The sequence below is a fragment of the Hemicordylus capensis genome, chromosome 3, assembly GCF_027244095.1.
Source record: "Hemicordylus capensis ecotype Gifberg chromosome 3, rHemCap1.1.pri, whole genome shotgun sequence".
Taxonomy (NCBI): Eukaryota; Metazoa; Chordata; class Lepidosauria; order Squamata; family Cordylidae; genus Hemicordylus; species Hemicordylus capensis.
Genome location: NC_069659.1, coordinates 16169082 through 16193768, shown reverse-complemented (window position 1 = coordinate 16193768; position 24687 = coordinate 16169082). Strand labels below are relative to the sequence as shown.

The 24687-nt window shown below is 43.8% G+C and overlaps 1 protein-coding gene across 2 annotated transcripts in view; it reads right to left on the bottom strand.

The window, feature by feature from the left end:
- Positions 1–24687, bottom strand: part of TMEM135 (transmembrane protein 135) — a 255810-nt gene that overhangs the window by 135476 nt on the left and 95647 nt on the right. For both annotated transcript variants that reach the window (XM_053307850.1, XM_053307851.1), the window contains exon 5: positions 22116–22181. In XM_053307850.1, coding sequence (XP_053163825.1) covers positions 22116–22181 — 66 coding nt within the window. The remainder of the gene's footprint in view (positions 1–22115; positions 22182–24687) is intronic.

The following is a 24687-nucleotide window of genomic DNA, read 5'->3' as shown; positions in this document are numbered from 1 at the left end:
TCAGGGCATTGGAAAAGGAATTTTACTGTGCTATATATTTTTTTAAAATCATGTTTAAAAGCAAGCATTGAATACTTAGGACGACAAAAATTTTGGATTTTTATCTAATATTCATTTTCGCTGCTGAACAGCTTTATGGAACATAAAAATCTACACTACCTTTAAAGAACTACAGGTTACTCACTTGTAGCATTGGTTCTTCTAGTGGTCATCTGTCCTTTTACATTAATGGGTTATACGCCTGAGTAGAGACCTCGTCAGAACCTAACAAGTACAATTCTCCTGCTTTGGGCGGGAACCCCACTCCCAGCTGCTATATGCGGCTGCACCACTCCTCATCCCCTCAGACACGGAGTCCAGCTTCAATGAACCGCGTGGGGAGGACAGGAGGGCATGTAAAAGGACAGATGAGACCACTAGAAGAACCAGCGTTACAGGTGAGTAGCCTGTAGTTCTTCAATGTGGTCTCTGTCTTTTACACTAGTGGGCGCATAACAAGCTAGAACCCAAGGAGGAGGGAAGAACAGAACAAATATATAATCTGCCAGAAAATTTTATTTCAGAAACAAGCACATCAGCTGAAAATCGACTGCAGGACGCTCCTGCCAAATACAGCATCATTCCATGCCCTCATATCAATAGCATAATGACGGATAAATGAGTGGGGGAAAGCCCAGGTAGCTGCCTGATATACAGCATCCAACGGGACCACTCAATCAAAAGGCACAGAAGTCGCCACCGACCTGAGTCTGCCTTAATGGCTGCAGGCAACTGCTTGTGAGCTACTTGATAACAGAGTTCAAACTAACCACCTAGACATGGACTGGGCAGAAACTTGGAGTCCATCGTACAGAACAAACAAGGAAGGAGTTTTTCTCCATACAGCAGACCTCTGGATATAGAAGGATAACGCCCTTCTAATGTCCAAATGATGTAATCGTCTCTCTGCATCCAAGGAAGGATTCGGGGGAAACACTGGCAGAATGAACGGTGAAACATAGACACCACTTTGGGCAGAAACTGGACATCTGGTCTGAGTACGACCTTGTCCTTATGAAATTGAAGGTATGGTTGGTCAACCCTCAAGGCCCTCGACTCACTTACCCTCCTGGCGGAGGTAATGGCCATCAAAAAGACGACCTTCCAGCTCAAGAGACGGGGGTCAACTGAAGCCAAAGGTTCAAATGGTGGTCGCAGCAGATCAGCCAACACCACCGATAGATCCCAGGCTGGTGACATGACAGGATCGTCCAGGAACATATGTGTTAAACCTTTCAGAAAACCTTTTCCACTAGGTCTTTAAACCATGAAGCCTGGTCAGTGGGGGAATGCACAACAATAGCAGTCAAAACCACTACTATGCAAAAGAAATAAAGAAAGAAATGAAAAAAATTAAGAAGCAGGTAGAAAACAACAAGAGGATAGCTAGCTCCTACTCACTGCTGAGCTGCAGACTCCATGATGTTCTCTGAAGCGCGGATGAAGAAAGACTGAGGGGATGAGCAGTGGTGCAGCCGCATATAGCAGCTGGGGACGGGGTTCCCACCCAAAGCAGGAGAATTGAGCTTATTAGGTTCCGACAAGGTCTCTGCGGAGGCGCATAGCCCATTAGTATAAAAGACAGACACCACGTTGAAGAACTGGTTAATCCAACAGAATCTCACCAACTCTACAACTGAGTATTCAATTTATGCATGACTATGTTCCTTAAATTATCAAGTTACACACAATTACACCACATATACGTGGCCAACATTGAATACTATTTGTAGTTTACCACCATATGATTTTCTTTCAAGAACAGCTTTCAAATATCCTTTACTTCCAGTAAGCATTGGGGGCTGGTAAGTAATGGCAGGGTGGGCTGTGCCTGCCTCCCTCAAGCATACAAATGCACTTGTTCAGAAAGAAAAAACTTACAGCCTGAGAGTGAGAGAGCGCGCGAGTGAAAGCACAATTTTCTCTGCAGGGAAGGAAGCTTTGATTCAGCCTGGAACCTCCTTCTCCCATGATTGGCCAGAAAGTCAAGCTCTCCTGTCTTCTGATTGCTTGGGGGTTCCCCTAAGAGCACCGCCCACTCTCCAAAGGAAAAATACACAGGCTGATTGCAGCAGGCTCTGTATTTATTTTTTCACCCTTTTCCTCCAAAAATGAAAAAGGTAAAGATGTAGTCAGCCTGTGTATTATTATTTTACTTTTTTCCCTCAAGTGGTTGGGCGACGCTTAGAGGAGCCCCCAAACAAACAGAAGACAGGATAACTTGACTGGCATCTTTTCTGGCCAATCATGGGCGAGAGGAGGCTCCAGCAGCATGGAGGAGGGGTTGACACAAGCTCTCTTCTCTTCAGAGAAAATTGCTCACTTGCTCTCTTCTCATTAGGTTGTAAGTTTTCCTTCTGAACAAGTACATTCGTTTGCTTGGCTGCTCCCCTCTTGCCCTTACTGACATTCAGCCAGTACATTCTGCCCAGTGGGGCTTTGTTTTACCTTGCATTCCCCCTCCCACTCTAGCATCCCCTTTTTCATTCTGTTTCCATATGGGGTTTTCTCTTAACACCCTTGCATCGCCCCCAATCCACCTACATCTTATCCTTTCTCTTGCCCAATGGGCTTTCCTTTTTCCCTCCATCCCCCCGCAATACTCCTTTCCCCTTCTCTTGACCAGTGGGTTGTTGTTGGTGCCCCCCCCCCCTTCTTTCATCCCCCACTTCCCAGCCACTCCTTTTCCCTTGTTTTAGCCCCTGGAGTTTATTCTTTCTTGCATCCTCCCCACCTCATCCCTTTTCCCTTCTTTTACCTGGCTGGTACTATTTCTGTGTGGAGATTTTGCTGTGTGCTTGGCTAAAAGAAAACACTCAGAGACTCAGGCCAGCTGCAAGCAGTTGCACAGGTCAGCCTGCTGAGGAAAAGAGTTTGCACTAGCACTGAAAGGGGTGCTTTATGTTCCCAGAAAGTGGGGGGAAGCCCCCAAGGGAAGAATACCTGGGATGTACTAAAATGAATGACAAGAAGGCCCACTGAAAACTATGGGTTAGGGATGTGCACCAACTTCAGTCTGTGAACAGGTTCGAATACAAACTGGTTCATGGTTCTGCAAACCGGTTTGTGCCAGTTCAGCCAAACCACAAACCAGTTTGGCAGTTCAAGGGCAGTGGCGAGCAGCACCTTTAGAAGTGAATACAGAAGTTCATTACCTGCATGCTGCCGCTCCATGCAGCTTCCTGCTGTGGCGGCACTCCCAACAGCCAGTGCATAGTGCACAAGTACAGAGGCCATGTGTGTGCTGGCACCCGCCAGTCACTTTTAAAGGTGCAGCTCAAACCCCCACTGGTGCCACCCTCAAACTGCCAAACTGGTTCAGGGTTCAGCTGAGCAGGCACAAACGAGTTCACAGAACCAAAAACCAGTTTGTATTCAAACCTGTGCAGAGATCGAGGTTTCTGCACATCTCTACAGTGGGTGCTTCCTGAAGTCCATTGGAAATATTGGGTGCCATGAATACCAAGTGACATACCTGGCCTCTATAGGAATAAATGCATTAATTTTTAGTGTATCCTTTCATAACAATAAGATATGATAGCAGCAAAGTAAGGTACATTAAACAATTATTATTATTATTATTTATTTATTTACACAGTCAGACAGGTGTTATTGACTGGTATTATTATTATTATTATTATTATTATTATTATTATTATTATTATTAATAATTCAATTTCTGTACCGCCCTTCCAAAAATGGCTCAGGGCGGTTTACACAGAGAAATAATAAATAAATAAGATGGATCCCTGTCCCCAAAGGGCTCACAATCTAAAGAGAAACACAATACAGACCCCAGCAACAGTCACTGGAGATACTGTGCTGTGGGTGGATAGGGCCAGTTACTCTCCCCTGCTAAATGAAGAGAATCGCCAAGTTAAAAGGTGCCTCTTTACCAAGAATGGCAGGTTGCATCCACTAACAGCCATTTAGGATTAATTAACTAAATCGTACAACAATGCAGGGTGATAGGCCATTAGAGGCCCACTCGCTAAATTAAACTGATATTTATGGGTTGGCAACTGCTGATGACAACACAAAGTGCAAACAATAGTATGGTGTGGCTGAAAACAAACAATTCATCTAGTGGTAAGGAATTCCTGATAGAACTCCTTAACATTTTAAAAGAAAAAACGAATAAAAGTATTGATGAGCATTTGTCTACCATTTGGAACTTGCTTATGAGTATAGCACATTTCCACTTATGATCAATGTGGAAGAAGGTATTAATTAAAGGGGACAGAGCTGGCATTTTAAAAGCAGAGAGATAAATGCAAACGCTAGCCGCCTGAATTTCTTATGTCATTTTAAAATCTTTCCAAATCGTAAAATACATCTTAGCCAGCCAGCTGGCAGGCATAGTGAAGAAAGCAGTCACATTCGTATGAGAGATGGTAAACAACCCATTGAGTCCTTGGAGAGCACTTGGCAGCTATTTATTAACTTCATGAAATCAAGATACAATATGGACATTGTATCACATAGAAATTCTTCAGTGCTGTTAATTCACGCGCCTCATTGTGCCTCTTTAGTCTACCATGTAGCTTACATGCATTTTGCAGTTTTACCACAGAGAGAGAGAGAGAGGGTATCTTAGCAGAAATCTGCTGGATAGGCTACTTGCTGTCCTTCACAAATCGGGAAACCCTTTGTGTGCTATAATATCACTAATTATGTCCATACACTCTAAATGGTAGAGCAAATGCAGGCAGGTAGGAACTAAGAGACAATTCTGCAGGCTTGCAGATGAACAAATAACTTCTATTACCCTGGCACATTACTGTGCCTCAAAGGTATTATTTATTTATTCGATTTCTATACTGCCCTTCCAAAAATGGCTCAGGGCGGTTTACACAGAGAAATAATAAATAAATAAGATAGATCCCTGTGCCCAAAGGGCTCACAATCTAAAAAGGAACATAAGATAGACACCAGCAACAGTCACTGGAGATACTGTGCTGGGGGTGGATAGGGCCAGTTACTCTCCCCCTGCTAAATAAGAGAATCACCGCGTTAAAAGGTGCCTCTTCATCAAGTTAGCAGGGGTTATTAACTTGGCAAAGAGCAGCTTCAGGCTATAGAGGAGGAACCCACACTTCAGCTCTTCCCAGGCCACTGCTACCCTAGATTCCAGGAATGGCAATATTGGCATGGAGTGTGGGGGTTAGTCCCACATGGTCTGGTGTTTCCTATGCTGTTCCAGCAATGCAGGAAGAAGGCTCCATGGTACCAGCAAAACATAAGGAAGCATCAAAAAGCAGATGCAAGAAATCTAAAGTAATAACATCTAGGTCACCAGATGTTATTGGACTTCAACTCCCATCATCGCCAAACAAAGGCCACGGGGGCTGGGGATTATGGGAGTTGAAGTTCAATAACATCTGAGGACTCAACATTGATAATCCCTGCTTGCTTGGATGCCGTAGTCCCATTTCATACTGTTGCAGGGCACAAAGAGCACCAATGCACAAAGAGCAGAAAGAGCTGAGGACCATTGCTGTTTGCAGGAAGCTGGTTGGGGTCCAATCTGGAGGTCTGGGTGCAGGTAGCGTAAGGCTTTGCCATGCCTGTACTGGATTAGAATTTTAATTATTGCATCCAACAGGAAAGAAAAAGGCCAAACCCTGTCCCCATAAATCAAAGGTCAGAAGGAGTAAATCACTTAAGGATATGTTTCACCCCATGGGCAATTCCCTCTTCCAGATCAAGAGTGGAGATGTGGAAGGTTTACACGATAGTGCCTTCCCTCCTTCTCCACTTTACTCCTGAACCAACTGCCAGAGTCCTTGCTGATCCTTACCTCCTCCCCCCCCCACCCCAACATCTCTTATTCTGCTGCAGGTGGGACCCTGCTTTTCTACCTCCAGGAAAAAGCAAAGGCCTTTTATTAAAAGGCCCCTCCCACTTCCACTGCAGTCCCACCCTTTCCGGCTTTCAAAGCCTGCTCCATCTCATGTCTATTAAGAGAGGGCAGCTAGCTGTGGTAGAAGTTTTGAACTGATTTATACTCAGATTCACATCTCATTAGCTGTAATATCAACTTGATGTCTTCTTTCTCCCACATTACCTACTGCAACAGATGTACAAATATCTGAAATTGTCAGTTCCTTCAACAAAAAGCTTTACTGAGGGTCTGAAGAGATCCTAAACAAAGAGTGCTTGGATGTTCTGCCTCTTTGCAGAACCTTAATTTGGAAGTTTATTGAATCACAGACACACAAATGTACATGTGCACACACACAAACAGCAGCAGTGGGGAAAGCGCAACAAAGCCCTTGAATATTCAACATAGTCCTTTAAGATTCCAAAATCTAGTAGCAGCCACAGAGGCAGCAACCTGTTTGCCAGTAGCTTGAACATATGGAGATCTCCTGGAAAACAGCAATACTTACATTTCTGTTTCTGTGTAATGAATGGAAAGACAGGCCCACTGCTATAACAGAAGCTTCTATATAGGAGACTAATTTGTGCCATATGTCTGTGCAAATTGCTAAACCAGATGTACTCCTTGAAGTAAAAAAACAACCATAAAAAAGGTTGTTTCCCAAAAAAGCAAGTGAAAAAAATGAGCAACTACAAGCTACTTACTTTATGGTTACTGCAAGAGGCATTTATCACTGTTTTGTTCTTAATTTATATTTATTTCCTACAAAGATATATGAAATACTGACACACTAAGTGAAATAAAAATGAAGGCGCCAACTCTGGGCACTGGAAGGTCAATACTAATGGCCACAATCCAGCAATAGAGGCTGTGCATGCACAGATGGGTGGCTTTGCTTATATTTCCACAGTTGCTGCTCTCTTTCGCCAAGAAGAATGAAATTTAACATCACCATGTTTAAAACAGAGTTAGTGGTTTGGCAGAGGGCTGCCAAGGGAAAATGTAAACAAAGCGTGCACATCACTGGTTAGACAAACCACCGACTGGCAGAGCAAGACAGGCTTTAAAAAAAGGGAAGACATAACATTTTAGTGCAGTGAGGACACTCTGGAATTGCCCTCACTGCCTTGCATCCAAATATACCTATTAATCTCCAGAATCATGCTGTGGAAAAACAAGAAGCCAGTACATTTTAAGCAAAAACCAGCTGTTTGTGGGTTTTCATGAGCAATCCACCCCCCAACCACAAACCTCAGAGCAATTTTGCACTTTTAAAAAGGTCTTTTTAAAAACAATAGGGCAATAAGTGAACAGATAAGTGTCCATACAGCACTTTAAAAAAAATGGACAGACCACCTGAGGGGCAAGAGTGGCTCCTGAGCCAGAACTCACCTTGGTGGTATACCTATGTCTGTCTTTTCAGTTACAAAGCCAGGCAGAAGCTGGGCTCACTCTGTGGGGAATGGGTTGTGCAACTGATCATACTAGGTCTGCCTCAACTCTTACATTACTAACAAGGAGTATCTTGCTTTTAATTTTGCACAGTTCAGTCTAACATACATTTTACATACTTCTAATAGTTACAACCAAAAAGTAGATAACTCTCTCTCCCTCCCTCCTCTTCCCACTGGTGCAGTCCAATTGGTGTGCATTTTGGTTAAGTTAGGTTAATGGAACGTCTGACTGAAGCACCAGAGCCAGACACAGATCTGGTCCTATGAAGGCTGCCTCAGCAGTCAAAGTCAAAGTTCTTTATTTGCGACCCAAGGTCAGCATAACATAACATAACAAAACATCTCATAGCATAGAGAAATACAATAAGGAAGTGAAATATTTAAATATATAGATGAATATCCACAAACAAATGATCAATAAAATTTTAAAATTAATCAAGGAAAAGCTCGCTGCCACAACAGTACTGCCATAGAACAGAATTTAGCCACCTTAAAGGTGTCATCTAAAGTTCTATCCGCAAGAAGATAGGAAACATAAAAATCTCTAGAGCAACCTGGGAAGGGAGTCAGAAGAGGAGTAAGTAAGGAACATCTTAAATTTCTATATAATGGACAGTGCAAGAAAACATATTGGATGGATTCAACTTCCCCCATACCACATGGGCATAATCTATCCTCTCTAGGAATCCCCAGAAACCTCCCTGAGAGCACCGCTGAAGGTAACATATCAAATTTTGCTCTAAAAAAGGCCCTCTGATAGCATGTCAAGCTCAGGGCATTCAAATAAGCAGCAGGGCCCCAACTAGAACTTCTCAAACCCAGCCTCCTTTTAGTACAATCAGGGATTCGGGAAAGTTCTTGTTGGATTTCGAAGTCCAAGAGTCTTTGTTTCAGGATCTGCCTGGCCTGGTTGTGACTTAACAGGACCAGGTAGTCCACAGACAGACCCAAGGACACAATTTTGTCCTGGATAGCCTGGTCCCAAAGTGGGCTGGAATACATCAGCCAAGATAAGAGAAATCCATCCTCGGGGGGGAAATCTGACTTTAAGCCAATAGGTCAAAATAGACAACTAGGCCCAGACCTCGATCTTCAGAACACCCAACTCAAACCTTAATAATGCATTGGGGACACATCTAGGTACTCTAAGTAGAGTCCTAAGGAAGTCATTTTGAACCACATCCATAGACTTGTATGAAGGAAAAGGACCAAGTTGCACCCCATATAATAGCTGGCTCCTAACTTTGGCAGCAAATAATTTCCAGGCGGCTGAAATGATCTCACCTCCTTTAGAATAGAAAAATCTCCGGATAGCCAGAGAACTTCTCCGTGCAGTAAGAGTAACTTGATCTGTATGCGCCTTCCATACAGGGTCACACCTTAGGGTCACACCTTCCTTAGGGTCACATCTAAATATCTATATGTATAGACCTGTTCTAACTGTTGATCCTCAATCGATCATCTTAATAGCCTGTGCCTCCTTGAAAAAATCATGACTTTGGATTTTGAGTGATTGATCAAAAGATAATTGGCTCTACAGTAGAGGGCTAATTTTTTCAATGCTCGCCTCAGGCCCACCGCGGTCCTAGCTAAAATAGCAGCAGCATCTGCATAAAGTAGAGCAATACACACACCTGCTGCAGATGGCGAATGCTCCTGGATACGTTGTATCAGATGGTGATAATAATCTAAAACTCCAGAGCCTCCAGCTTCATCTAAAAGCTTTTCCCGGCTACACCTCATCTCCTTTGAATTTAATAGGATGTGAGTCGAAGCAGCCCATCTAGAGTTCCAGTTCACCCGAATCCCGCCCAGAGTTGGAGTACAATTGGTGCGGGAACTAGGGATGTGCACGGTCCGGAGAAGTCCGGACCGGCACCGAAGGGGGGCCTTGTTTTTAGGGCGGGGAGGGCTTGCTTAGCCCTCCCGCCTCCTTGCCCCCGCCAGCGCCCGTATTGTACAGTATAGGGGCGCTGGAAACCAGCCGCCCCCCCGCCGCCGCGGCGAAATAACCCCTAAAACCAGCCAGCCCTCCCTCCCTCCCAGCTAGCTGCCCGGCCGCCCACCCACCCACTCACCCAGTCGCTCACCCGGTCGCTGGATAAAAAGCGAGAGGAGCTCCGGCACAGAGCTCCTCTCGCTTGGAAGGCCTCCAGCAGAATGGTGGCTTGCGCGCGCGCATGCGCGCACCGCAAACCACGCCGTTCTCCGGAGGCCCGGTCTACCCGCCGGGAAAGGGCCGGGTAGACCGGGCCTCCGATCGCTGGGTAGACTGGGCCTCCGATCGCCAGAGGCCTGGTCTACCCAGCGATCGGAGGCCCGGTCTACCCGGCCCTTTACCGGCAGGTAGACCGGGCCTCCGGAGAATGGTGTGGTTTGTGGCGCGCACATGCGCGCGCGCGCAAGCCACCATTCTGCTGGAGGCCTTCCAAGCGAGAGGAGCTCTGTGCCGGAGCTCCTCTCGCTTTTTATCCAGCGACCAGGTGAGCGACTGGGTGAGTGGGTGGGCAGGCGGGCGGGCAGCTAGCTGGGAGGGAGGGAGGGCTGGCTGGTTTTAGGGGTTATTTCGCCGCCGCCGCGGCGGGGGGGGCGGCTGGTTTCCAGCGCCCCTATACTGTACAATACGGGCGCTGGCGGGGGCAAGGAGGCGGGAGGGCTAAGCAAGCCCTCCCCGCCCTTAAAGACATACCCCCCACCCGGACCCGAACCAGGCAGGGCCGGACCGGTCCGGCAGTTCGGCCATTCTTTGGAATGGCTGCCGGACCGGTTCGGGCACAGCACTAGCGGGAACATTCCCAAGATTGAATGCTCCTAGAAGGGATCTTAATCCTTAACAAAACAGGGAAATGATCACTGTCGGGGTATGGAAGTACTGATAACTGCTCCACATATGGTACCAAATCATGGGAAGAAAGCCAACAGTCAATGGTGGAGAGACCCCGGCCTGCCCAAAAAGTAAATTCTGCAGGACGATCGCCAGGAACTGCACCGTTCAAAATGTTTAAATCAAAGCAGGTTGCCAGCTGGACAAGGCACAGACCGGCCAGGTTACAAACCCTATCCTTAGCAAGTCGCGGGGGAAGCATAGATGGCCTAGATTCCTCTGGCTGGACCTGCTTAAAATAATGATACAACATAATGTCATCTTGGCCCAGCCTAGCGTTAAAATCACCTCCCAAAAGTAAGGAGGCCCTGGGATACATTTCAGCGCAAGCCTCTATGTACATATATGTAGGTTATGCCAGATAGATCTTGTATGTGAGTATCTCTGCTGAGAGGGAGAGTAAACAATGAATAACAATATCTGAAAAGGCCCAAACTGCAGGAGAACCACCAATGCCCAAGGGACAGGAGAGGGCAGCGGGGTCAGTGTAACATTTAAGGAGGAGGCTACCAGAACTGCCAAACCTCCTTTTGCCTGTCCCCCTTTTACACTCGGGGTGGCTGGATTACAAACTACCCGAAAGCCTTCCAGAACAATATCCCCTGTTGTCCAGGTCTCCTGTAAGGGGAGGATGTCCAAACTGGAGATGAATTGGACCACAGCGCTGCCATCCGACTTAGAAAGCCAGCCAGCCACATTCCACGTGCAGCAAAGTAGTTCTCAAAAATCCAGTCGATAACTCTCTCTCCCTCCCTCCCTCCTCTTCCCACTGGTGTAGTCCAATTGGTGTGCATTTTGGTTAAGTTAGGTTAATGGAACTTCTGACTGAAGCACCAGAGCCAGACACAGATCCGGTCCTATGAAGGCTGCCTCAGCAGTAATTCCTTACACAATCATGAACTCAAATTTATCCACAATATTGAAGAATAAGATGCAATTATATTGCCTTGCAAAACCAATCTAAGTTCAAAGGCAGCACTTAGGCTATACTGGATGCTTCAATGTAAATAGTACTCTGACGAATTCACTTTTTAAGTGACTAAAATTTATTACAATAAACAGCCATTTGAAATTAGCCTTTTGTGTCTAAATTAAGGCTCCCATATATTATTCCAAATACATTATACTACCAAGGTGGAACATAGGAAGCTGCCATATACTGAGTCAGACCATTGGTCTATCTAGCTCAGTATTGTCTTCACAGACTGGCAGCAGCTTCTCCAGGGTTGCAGGCAGGACTCTCTCTCTCTGCCCTATCTTGGAGATGCTGCCAGGGAGGGAACTTTGAAACCTTCTGCTCTTCCCAGAGCGGCTCCATCCCTTAAGGGGAATATCTTACAGTGCTCACATGTGGTCTCCCATTCATATGCAACCAGGGCGGACCCTGCTTAGCTAAGGGGACAAGTCATGCTTGCTACCACAAGGCCAGCTCTCCTCTCCCTGAAAGGAGGTGGTGTTTTTTTAAAAAGGACAAAATACTGAATTCCTTACTTAAGGGATCTCATTTGTTAATGAGTTAATTTACTTGTAACTAAATTATAGGGTTGTGCATTGGACCTTTCAATGCCAATGATTTTGTAGCAACTCCGCAGTCCTGCGGGAGTGGGTGGGAGCTCCCCCATGGCTCTCTCTGGACAATATCTTCTGTTTCTAGCACGGGAAGGTGGGGTTTCAGCAGAACTGGAGACGCTCAATGTTAGCTAGAAGTAAAGAAGATGCTGGGAGGCAGTGAAGAGAAACTGGGAGGACTGAGGGGGATAAACTGCATTTCCCAGATGCCCTTATGCATTCTCCCAGCATCCCTTTCACTCCCTCCTGGCATCCCCTTTGCTTCCTCCAGCCAGCATCAAGTTCCTCTGGTACCAGTGAACAACTCCTTACAGTGCTGGAAACAGAGTCACTTCAAGAAGGGTGGTATATAAATTGAGTGAGTGAGTGAGTGAGTGAGTGAGTGAGTGAGTGAGTGAGTGAATGAATGAATAGTACATCTGGGGCCTTCTGCATGCACTTCCAACACTGAACGATGGCCCTCCTTCACTTCGTAGTTTTCAAAGTTATAAAATTGTGCAAAATAAGTATTTATGCAGCTTTCACACACAGCTGAATACCCTGGAATACCTTTTTCCACCACTAAACCCATTCAAGAAAAATGCTGGCTTCGAACTACTGAAGCAGAATTTTAGATTTTTAAGTGAATGTGCACTTGTTGCCACTTGCCAGACTGAAAGTAATGTTGGGCTATTTCATTTCATTTGTGAAGTAGCAACATTGGTGCAACCCACAGGGACAATTTTTGGTGAAGCCCAAATGGGCTTCAGAGGGAGGGAGACAGCCTCCCACCGATCAAGCAACAGCGCAGTGGTAGCCTGGATCTTGCACTGCCACATGCAGACAATGTGAGTCCAGATGTCGGGCTTTGTTTTCACCTACAACCCTTATGGAAGCAGGATGTTGAGTTCAGCTCAAGCATACTATTTCACACATTGCATATGTGGTCTTCCTTTTGTACTCCCCACCCCTCACAAATGCTGAGCCAAAGGAGGAAACATAGGTGGATAGCAGATCAGTGTAGCAATTTGGTGGCAGCAGCTGTGGAGCAGGGGTGGGGGGTTGCTTTTACACCCAATTGATGATACAAATCCTTCAACCAGCAGTAGGGCTCAAGCAAAGGCTCAGACTCTAACAATTTTGCTATTAGTTCTTCCACCTGACTTATTCCAGACTCTGCCACTTGGCACTGGCCAGAAACCATAATATTTTAATTCAAAAGTTGGCAACACTTTGTTGCATTAGCAACAAAAATGTATAGATTCTTCCCTGCGCACCACCACTTTTTTTTGGAAGAATGACAAACACTGACTCGCAGAATTAAAGCACTTGCAGATGTCTGAACTCATCACAAGCTTAAAATGTCCCTAAAGCATTCAAACATATTTGCTTCCAACTTCAATGTTTGGGGTCACTGCATTTCCCAGTGCATCCTACAACAATATGGGTCTACAAATTTTCAGAGATTCTGAGAAATGCTTTTTGCAGTTGTTCCCCAGGAGGAGTAACCTAGAGTTCCCATTCCCTAAACCCACACAGCCTTGTAATTCCACATCTGCCACTTCTTTTTATTATTATCCCTTGGCTTTATTGGACAGAAAGAACGCCAGCCACAATAACTGTTCAAGCAAGTTGCAAAAAACATAGGCAAGAGGAAGAGAATTGCTGTTCATTCTCTTAGGGATCACTGGTTCACAACACTTTTTCACAACACTTTTTCAGCCAAGCCCAACCAAAAAAAAAACCCATATTTGTCAGCACACCTCTAATATAGTTCTTAAAGACAGTTTTTCCTCTTCTCATAAAATACGGGCTATTCTTTGAAATATTTAAACATATGCACAAACAGCTGTGCATACAATCACCAATCTGATGTAACTAAGGTGGAAGGGAACACGTTGAACATGCCTCGGTGGGATCACAAAGAAGCAGAAGGCTGTGCAATGCAACAAAAATGTTAACTAAGAAGCAAGTTATTTGTACCTTCAGGGGTCGACACCCTAACAAAGCACTGCAGCTCCTTGAGGAGTGCTGGCACTTTGGCACTGCATACTAGCAGGCCTTCTCTGATCGTGAGGCGGTGGGGATTTCCAACTCTTTCCCCCTGCCCCAACAGTGCTCCCTGAGGCCTTTCCATGCTAGGGATCATTAGGAAGGGGATTGAAAATAAAACGGCTAACATTATAATGCCCTTATACAAAACTATGGTGCGACCACACTTGGAGTACTGCGTACAGTTCTGGTCACCACATCTTAAAAAGGACATTGTTGAACTGGAGAAGGTACAGAAAAGGGCAACCAAGATGATCAGGGGACTAGAGCACCTTTCCTATGAGGCAAGACTACAACACCTGGGGCTTTTTAGTTTAGAAAAAAGACAACTGCGGGGAGACATGATAGAGGTCTATAAAATCATGCATGGTGTGGAGAAAGTGGAGAGAGAGAGATTCTTTTCCCTCTCACACAACACTAGAACCAGGGGTCACTCCATGAAATTGATTGCCAGAAGGTCTAGGACCAACAAACAGAAGTACTTTTTCACACAACGCGTGATCCACTTGTGGAACTCTCTGCCACAGGATGTGGTGACAGCCAACAACCTGGATGGCTTTAATAGGGGTTTGGATGACTTCATGGAGCAGAGGTCTATCAATGGCTACTAGTCGGAGGGCTGTAGGCCACCTCCTGCCTCAAGGGCAGGGTGCCTCTGAGTACCAGTTGCAGGGGAGTAATGGCAGGTGAGAGGGCATGCCCTCAACTCCTGACTGTAGGCTCCCAATGGCATCTGGTGGGCCACTGTGCGAAACAGGATGCTGGACTAGATGGGCCTTGGGCCTGATCCAGCAGGGCTGTTCTTATGTTCTTATGTTCTTAACCCCACCAAGGAACCACTTGCAGGTTGCAGGGAGTGCTTCCAAGGGCAGAGGTGCTCAGCAAACACACACGACCAGTAAAGTGCTGCTAGTCTGCAACATGCAAGACCAGCACTCCACATGGAACACTAGCAGTGTTCCCTCTCACAGGGATTCTCAGATGTTGTTGACTACAACTCTCAGAATTCCCAGCTGCAAAGGTTTTTGCTTGGGGATTATGGCAGTTGTAGTCAACATCTGGGAATCCCTGTTAGGAGTACTGAACACTAGAGGTTGGTTAGTCAGAATGTCAACCAACATATGCATCAAAAATATTCAACTGGATAGTTGGAAAGCAACAAACTTTCCAAAAATAAATGATTGGGTTCTTTGACTACTGGAACCCACTATAATACTTCTCAGCTGGCTTGAGGAGAAATGTTGATATTCAAAACAACATTTATTCATTAATACTCTCAAAGAATCATACATTCCAGAAAGCATAAGCATAGAGCCAAGAGATATCAACACAAAGGTGCTGAGGATGCATTTTAAAAGCATCAAGGAGAATGTACTTCTCTCGAGGTGTAGAAAGTCTTGTTTTATTTAATAGAATGTTTTGATCTGTGCAGTCAAAAGAATTTAGGAAGATTTCCAAAAGCAAAGCTAATTCTAGAAACATAACATGAGCTATAGAGGAGCAGTTTTATCTTTGTTTTGTTGCATTTGTTTTGGCTCTTCTCTTCCTTCCTGGAATAGCTTAACTTGTATATAATGCAAATCATTAGTAATTACTCATTTGCTGGGGTGGAAGCCAGCCCCAACAAATGGCTGGCATCGTCATAGGCCTCTTCCAAATTCCAAAGTATTAACTTCCACTTAATCTTCACTTGCCACTTTTCAAGCATACATGTTAACAATATTACAGGGTTACAGAATCCTAGCAAAAGTACTGTATCACTTCTCACACTCTGATCAAGCATTCCAGGGAATGTTTTTACACAATTTGCCACAAATGTCAAATCTGAGACAATCAAGTGTGAGACACTTCAGCTTGCAGGACCATATTCTTAAACCTCATCTGTTTCTAAAAATCAGAGACCTATCTAGACTAGAGCTGCTAATGCGCTACTGTAATCACAATCATTACTGTGTGTACAAAGAAAAAGTACATTTAGAATGCAAAATCTGTTATCTTCTCCATAAATTAACAAACAGCAACAAAACATTCAAACAACAGCAAATAGCAACTGGAGATGACTGAGCTATCCGTGAGAACAGAACTTTTGAACCCATGATAATAATGACATCTTTGTGATAGGAAGGAGAGGGGTGAGGAGATCAGATGTCTAGGATCACATCACTATTTTGCTCTATAATATGCCTGTGACTGGAGCCTGGCATGCCCTCAAGCTGAAACTATACAAAAAAGGAGAAAAGAGAGAGAGCGGAAAACAATATTAATTAAATCAGAATCAGCTTCAGTTTTACTTTCACTGCTTTTTAACAGTCTAAAAAGGAAGCAGTTTATGAACTGCAGTTCCCTCTCATGCACAATACATTTTGTCAGACAGACGGATCATTATGTTACTAAGACAAGAGTTAAAAATAAAAGGACAGCACAATAATTCAACAGTGTCAAGAATACATTCCTACCCTTAAAGAAGAGCTGTCTTGTTTAAAACGAACATTTCAGCATTGCTACATTGTTTGAATTGCACAGGACACAAAAAGAGATTTGACGTTTCATTTTTCTTTAAATGCTTTTAAGTCAAGGTGCTTAAAAATGAAGAAGTGTGTTTTACAGATAACAAACAGTAAACATTATCTATTCCATTTGCATCCAGAGAAGTGTTTTATCATCGCAGCAATTATTTGAAACAGATTAGGCTGAAATAAAGCTTGTTCAAACTTAGTTTATTATGTATGACTCTATGCCATCTTATGAAACAGGGAGTTTCATCAAGAGTTGAACATACTATGTCACATGGGAGTAGAAATTTCCATGAAGTCTCATTAAGCCTCATATTTGTCACTCTCTTCCATTAACACATAAATGCCTCCCCTTCATTCCATCCACATACACCCCAATCACAGAGCACTTCTCCTCACACACAGGGATAGATTCCAACTCCCAACTCATTCACAGCCACATACTAAGTATCTCATGTTTACACACACACACACACACACACACCCCTCATTACATTTGAAAATATATCTCCACACCCTCCTCTCCATTAATGCATGCACATTTCTTGTACCACACTCACACATGCATCACTCACAAATATACACATGATGCCATAATGTGGTGGTTTGCCATGAGCCATTTAAGTTTAGTGGACCTTTCAGATCTCTCTCCAGAGCTCTTGAGGAGAATACACAAGAGATGATGCATGGATTCAGAAAGTTGTCTGAGAAACATGGTGCTAGGCAGCATTCTGAATCGAGGTGACCACTCCCCATCCTAAATCTAAAGGTCCCAAAAAGAAGTGGAAAAGCTTCATAAAACATTAATGGACTATGTAGATGTCATACATATCTGCTCCCTTTAACAGGAATAATGGATCCTGACTTGGGCAGGAGTTCCAGTTAGGACTGGACCAGAGGCAACAGCGTTCTGCAAGACATTTGGGTGGTTTTGGTAAGAGACAACTCTTTAACTCTCATCACCTTTACCTTTCTTCTTCATCTCTGTCTGTATTTCATAGCAGTGACAATAGAAGAGGTCTTCTCAGTCACCACCTGTGAAAGAGTGTGTGTGTGCACGCGCGCGCGCACACACACACACACACACACACACACACACACACACACACTTTCACAATTTGTTCCTACCTCTCCCCCAAATAATCATTAAAATACCCTCCATGTTTTTAAATGGGGCAGGAAAAAATGGGGGGGAGGCGATTTTGACTCAGTCCTAGTTCTAGCACTTTAGCTCCTAATGGGCTACACTACTACTACAAATTACATATGGCTTCTCAGCAAAAGGTTTACAAAGTGATTTTAAAAGAAAAAGAATAAGAAGCAGATGGTTCTATGTCCTCAGAGGCAGTGGCGTAGCCACCACTGAACAAAGGGAGATAAATGTCCCTGGGCCACGAGGCTTTGGGGCCTGTCAAAGTGCCCCTCACTCCTCCTCCAGGCACCCCCATGCCCCAAGTGCTGCTACGGCCCCTGCCAATCACCACTCCTGCCCCTGCACACCGCTGTCAAGCTCCACTCCCACTCACCCTCCCTCCCCACTGCCGCCAAGCTCTGTGCCCTCTTCTGCTGGTGTGCAGCACCCATCCAGCTATTTAGCACTTTCTTCGCGAATCCAGCTGTTTAGCACAAGTGAGGGAGAGAAAAAAGCACCCAGCTGGTCAGCATGAAGAAATTGCTAGACAACTGGATGGGCGGCTCATCTGGGCCTAGCACCAGCCATGCTCCCTGTGTCAACATGATGATGCAGTCAGAAAGGGTGTGGCCATTTGTGGATAGTGTGCATGGCGGGAGGAGGCTGGCGGTGTTGGTGGCAGGTGGGGAGGGGTGAGCCCACCTTCTATGACCCTGGGCCTCCACCAGCCTTCCTACACTCCTGCCCAAAGGGCTCACAATTTAAAGAGAAAAACAAAGTAGACACCAGCAATAGCTAACTGGAGAGATGTGCTGGGGTTGAATAGGGCTAGTTACTCTCTCCTGCTAAATATAAAGAGAACCGTCACTTTGAAAAGTGCCTCTCTTCCAGATAGCAGGGGTAACTGGGCCTCCCTGTGCTTAAAGTTGCCAGCTCTTCAGCCCCTTCCTTTGCTCATTATCACTCACTGGTGGAAACTGCTGGGCAAAGCCATTAAACCAGAGAAGACAAACACAACACTAATGCAAATCATGTTTCAAGTGTGGGAAGAATATACTCCTGCAGAAGAGCATGCTTTGCCACAAAAAAGCCCCCCACACACACACTTTTTTGGGGGGGGGTGGGGGGGCAACATTCCAGGACCTGAAGTGTGTTTCTAGGCTGTATCATCTCCCTTCATTCAGCGGAGGTAGATAACCTCATTGGCCACACAGGTACTGGTAACTCAAGATCAGCATATAGATCGAAGACCTCTTTTAGTCCTAACCATGCATCACATCCTGGAGAGAAATTTCAACCCATTAAAAGTTTCGGATACGTCTCTCATCACCACAAAGTAATTAATAAACCAGGCTACTCTGGTTTGAACAGGGTGCCCTCTTTGACCACCAGATCTGTCCCGGAGAGAAGGCAACATGACCAGATGGCCAGAGAGCTATTCTGTTCAAATAAAACAAGCACAGTCCAATTCATTTATTACATTTTCCCTGTGAAGGGGAGGAGCATACGAAACCTAGAGACTTGTACCAGCCTAGATTTCTCTCTGAAAACTAATGAGGGAGCAGGCTAATTAACATCAAGTCTGAAATTAAGAAGAGGAGATTAGATGAGCTAACCCTATCAGGGAACATGTTACAGGTCCCCTCACCACCAGGTCTTGTTCTTGGGTCTTGGCAAAAGCACATTCACAGTGCTTGCCAGGAAGCTGCCAAGATATTGTTTCAACTTTGGCCATATCCCAGTTGTTTGGCTGTCCTGGGCAACATGATCTGGGTAGAAATCACGAAGTTATTAGTGCATTCATTAAAACAAAGATGGGCAGCAGGAAAGCCTCAAAAACTCTGCTTTCAGTAATAACCTGGGTACGGGCCAGACCAATCTCAACCTGATGTTGAAAACAGTGGCATTTAGAGATGCATTTTGACCACAGCAGCCTAACATACAAAGGTGTGCAGCCCAGTTCCAGAAATCAAGTTGGCGGTTTGCCCTAAGAGGAAAAAGAGATGGTGGGAGGAATCTAAAGGCAAGCTTTCACAATGTTTTGGGAAAACAAACCCCTCCTTACCACAGCAACCAAATATCACTCCCTGTCCACAGACAGACTGCGCTCTTCTCAAGGGATATGGATATCTTATACCTTCAGTTTTCTTCTGCAGCCAATAAACAGGAAACGTGCTGACATGTGTTCTTATTACAAACACTTGAGACAGAAATGCCCACTCATTTATGACAACTGAATTCACCATCTTCTATCATTCTTTAGCCTCAAGCTTGCAAGTGTTACGGCGTTTGGGCACACAATTGTTTAGGATGGCAGATAGATAGACAGACCTTTAACTCCAGGGCCTTGACTGAAACTACAGGGCATCATTTATTTTATTTATTTATTTTTATTTTACATATTTTTATACCTCATATGAGTCTGTCACTAGATTCATAAAAAATGAGATTGCTGCTTAGCAACAAGCAAACAGCAAAATTCCGGCCAAGAACTTGCCTGAGAATCATACCATTTTGGGCAACATGAGAGTGGAACAGAATTGCCTTTGTCCAGCACATCACTGTGCCCCACGTGCTATATTCAAAAATAGTTTCCAGCTTTTGTACAGATGATATAATTTGGCTGAGGACAAAATATGTTATGAAACAACGCTCCTTAATGACGAGTGCACCAATTCAAATCCTGGAAGTTTTATAGGAGTCAATGTATATATAAATTTAGGCAATCTCCCTGCATCTTCTATGGCACCTTGGTAACAGTCCCTGAAACACAAGTGCAAGACAATTAAAAAAACAACAGAAAACTAAGGTATGGAGAAAGACTGACACAACTAGAAATAAAATTGCAGCCCATTGCTCTTAAAGTAAATTCCCAGTGCTCTTGAGTTATGTTCAAAGCTGATGAAACCTTTTACTAAATAAAAAAAACAGCCAGACACAAATTTAATGCCTAAGACCTAGAAGAAAAACAGGCAACCTCTGAACCAATACACATTTTCCAAAAGTGAGCCTTGATAGAAATACTTCAGCAGCAAGGAGAGAAATAGGTTGAATCCTGAAAGCAATTATATTATTGAATTTCATTACCTCCCCTGATACTATTAGACTTCTTGGAGTTCAGTCAACTTCAAGGCCATAACCAGTCCTGAGGTAATTTTTCACAACCCTGTGGATGTTGTTGAACAGAAAAGCTGTTCCAAGAATTATCAGTCTCACTTGGATGAATGACACTTGGCAACAACATTTCCAAACCCTGTGCCAAAACCTTGTCAATAATTCTGTAATCCATATGTAAACAGCAAATAATACAGCTTTCAACATTTAAAAAAAACACCCTTGTGATTTTTTATGTGGAAAGGTTGACAAAAGAAAACTGTATTCATAGCCAGAGGCTGAGAAGATGAATCCCTTGGCATGTAGAAATGCTGTAAGCAGGAAGTGAAGGAAAATATTTCCTTCAAACGTTCAGCATTATCAACTGCAAATCCATCTGGGCCTGGAAATAGGCCAACCCTGAGGAGCCCTTAGTGATTTCTAGCATTCAAATTGTATTTTTTAATCTGTTTGCCACAGTGCAACACTGGGATCTGTAATTAATTCAAGACTTGCCTTGCTTTTCCCTGCCTACTGGCAATTCCACCACCATTTACCATATTGTCAGAAATAATTATCTTACCATTTGTTTCAGTGTTATGATTTCTCATTTTACAGTGCCTAATATGCATTAGGTGCATATTAAATCTTGTTCAAAAAAATTAAATTGCACTAATGAAGACAAAACCAAACTACACCAATTAAGAAAAAAGCGAACAAGGATCTGTCCACAGATAAAGAGTCTATGCTGACCCTACTTGTGTTGCCTCTTCCTCCCAGAAAATTACTAGACTGCTTCAATGATCTAGCCTCTAGATTTTACTACCAGGCTAGCACTTCAGAGTTGTTCATACACAAAAGGAGCTTCACTTCAAGCTCTAATTTATTCTGCTCTGGCTCTAACTGAATTTTCAATCAAAGCACATTTCAATTACTCAGCCAATTTCTAAAGCTATTATCTTCATGCCTTCAGATCTTTCAGTTATTTTGAAAAACTCAGCCTGTTATGGCTTTCAACCTACAAAGTAAGCCTCACCAAGTGGAAACAGCAACTAGAGTAGGCACAAGCTCCTTCTAGACATACAACCAGCACGTGCACGCACACACATGTACATTCAGTCTGCAACTTACAGGTTGATTTTACAGTGCTTGTGGTCACAACAGAACATATAAAGCAGGGTCAGACATATGGTGGCACCTGAAGTTCACACAAGCAACCATTTCCTCAACAGATGTAGGGTAGGATATGTTGAGACTGGTGGGTTTGGACAATATCTCAGCATATGGGCACCAGGGCAGGAAGAAGAGGCTCATGCAGTGAGTGCACACTCTTAAGGAAGTGGATGCTTAATGCTGCCACAAATATTAGCCATCGTATATATGATCTACAGAAGAACCTGTTTCTCAGATTATTATTTTAAATCATCACTCAATCTTACTCATTTATTCGGCACTATCTTGGGCAAAGTTCAGTTTTAAAATGGTACCCACACATTCAACACAAAAATGATCTTACCTCTCCATGCCTTAAAGGAGTAATTGCTCCTCTTGACACCCCCATGCGAAATAGTGTTTCTGTGGCCTGCATACAAAAAGAAAGATAATTTCAAAAAGCAGCTACATTTGGCATCTATTTTTCAAATAACTGCACCTGAACATAAGACCACGTTTTGCCTGCTATTCTACACACACTTGCTAGGAAATACAGTTCGGTCTTGATATCCACGGATTCATTATCTGTGGATTCGCATATGACACCCAACTTCAGCATACGTGCGGGGGCGGGGGAAGGGGAGGGAACACGTAGACCTCACATATCTGCAGGTCGATGTGGCCGGAAATGCCCGTGGAGCTCATTTCTTGCCACTATTTTGTGTTTCAGAGCCTCAAAATGGCTCCATTTTAAAAAGAAAAAAGAAAAAAAAACAGCAATTCTCAGCCAATTTGGGGGCATTCCAGAGCACAGTGCGACTCAGGGGGAGTAGCTAAGTATGGTAGGTGGATTTCCTCTGCATCACACACACACACCGTGAAACTTGATGTTTTGTTGATGTTTTCCCCGAACCAGGAACCTAACCCCCAATTCCACATTGTCGCAATGACTCAATATTCACAGTTTCCATATCCGCGGCTGTTCCGTGGAATGGAACCCCCACAAATATTAAAGTCCTCCTGTATGTTCCATTACATTCACAGCATTCACTTCCAAATTCTGTGTACACACAGGATCACACTGTTATTCTTTATTAAATGTTTTCATAACCAAATACTCTATAAACACATTGTGATCTTTCAAAGTTGAAATTACTAATTGAAGAACATTTCTGTAAATACTGGATGGTGTGTAGCAATAGCAATAGCACTTACATTTATATACCGCTTTATAGCCGGAGCTCTCTAAGCGGTTTACAATGATTTAGCATATTGCCCCCCAACATTCTGGGTACTCATTTTACCGACCTCGGAAGGATGGAAGGCTGAGTCAACCTTGAGTCCCTGGTCAGGATCGAACTTGTAACCTTCTGGTTACAGGGCGCCAGTTTTACCACTGCGCCACCAGGGGCTCATGGTGCTGTGGATTGGAAAACCTGTGTTTATTATAGCAAGTGCACAAGTCTGTGCCATCTATCAGTGCAACAGATTTTATATAAAAACAAATCATAAAGAAAAGCACAAGCCTTTGAAGCAGTAATCACTCCCTAAAAATGATATGGCCACTGAATAACCCTTTCTCTGAATGCTACTAACATTATGCAGTCATTTAGAAAATATAATAAAATAAACACAGAAGGAAATAGTTGGACAAAGTACTGGCTGATTGAAGCTATCATGGTGATTTAGTTAAACACACACACACACACTTATTTAGGAACCATAATAACTACAGCTGGTGTGTATATAGTACTTTCATCCTCCACCACCATGTTTCAGTAGCTCTGTGAACATTTTTATTTCTTTGTACTTTTATTTGTTTGTTTGTTTGTTTGTTTGTTTATACCGCCTTTCCAAAATGGCTCAGGGCAGTTTAAATTAAAACAAAACCATTAAAATCAGTTAACAGTTAAAACAAAAAATTATAAAACAGTATAAAACAATTAACAATTAAAACATCATAAAACAGCAATTAAACAATCACAACAATTTAAAAACCCTAAAAACCAGGTTACAACATTAAACTTTTTGTTGCCAATGAATGTAACCACCTACTCACAGGCTTCAATTTATTAGCTCATTTACACCCACAAAAGTCCATACTAGCCCCAAGACCTAATTCTTCTTTGCCCTCTTGAAGATTAAAGGGGTGAGAGCTTCATGCAACCTTTTGTGTCCTTCAGAATTGATTTCTTTCATCAGTTCTTTCCACCAACATTTTAAGGATGTTTCAGTCAAACAGAACATTCTGTCAATACCGCTAAGCTCTCTTTGTTTCCATTGAGAACCAGTGGTGTATGTGACTTTCGTTCTTCTCCTACTGGAAAGATCTCCCCTTCAATATACTTGTGCTCAAATCAGCTAAAGCCAGTTGTCACAGCTCCTTGAGGCGGGAGACACAGATTCACAGCATTTGTGAATCTGGGAGCATAGATTTTTTTTGATAGAATCATGGCTTACATGCATTGAGTGCTACTTAGAAGATTAGAACTATGCTTATCTTTTCTACTAAAGTAAGAAGGCAGCGGGGGGCTAACACCCACAGAGTCTCCCACCAGTATTTTATGTTATTTATTTACACAAACAGGCAGCTGTCTATTTAAGTGGCTATGAGATTGATCAAGACAAAAGGGGCAAATATAAGGTGCTTGTGTTTGTTTGTTTGTTTACATTTATATCCCACTCTTCCTCCAAGGAGCCCAGATACTACATAGCCCAGATACTACCAAGGAGCCCAGATACTATACTACATACTTGAGTTTCTCTTTCACAACAACCCTGTGAAGTAGGTTAGGCTGAGAGAGAAGTGACTGGCCCAGAGTCACTCAGCTAGTTTCATGGCTGAATGGGGATTTGAACTCGGGTCTCCCCGGTCCTAGTCCAGCACTCTAACCACTACACCACGCTGGCTCTCTCGTGTTGTGTTGACCTAAAAC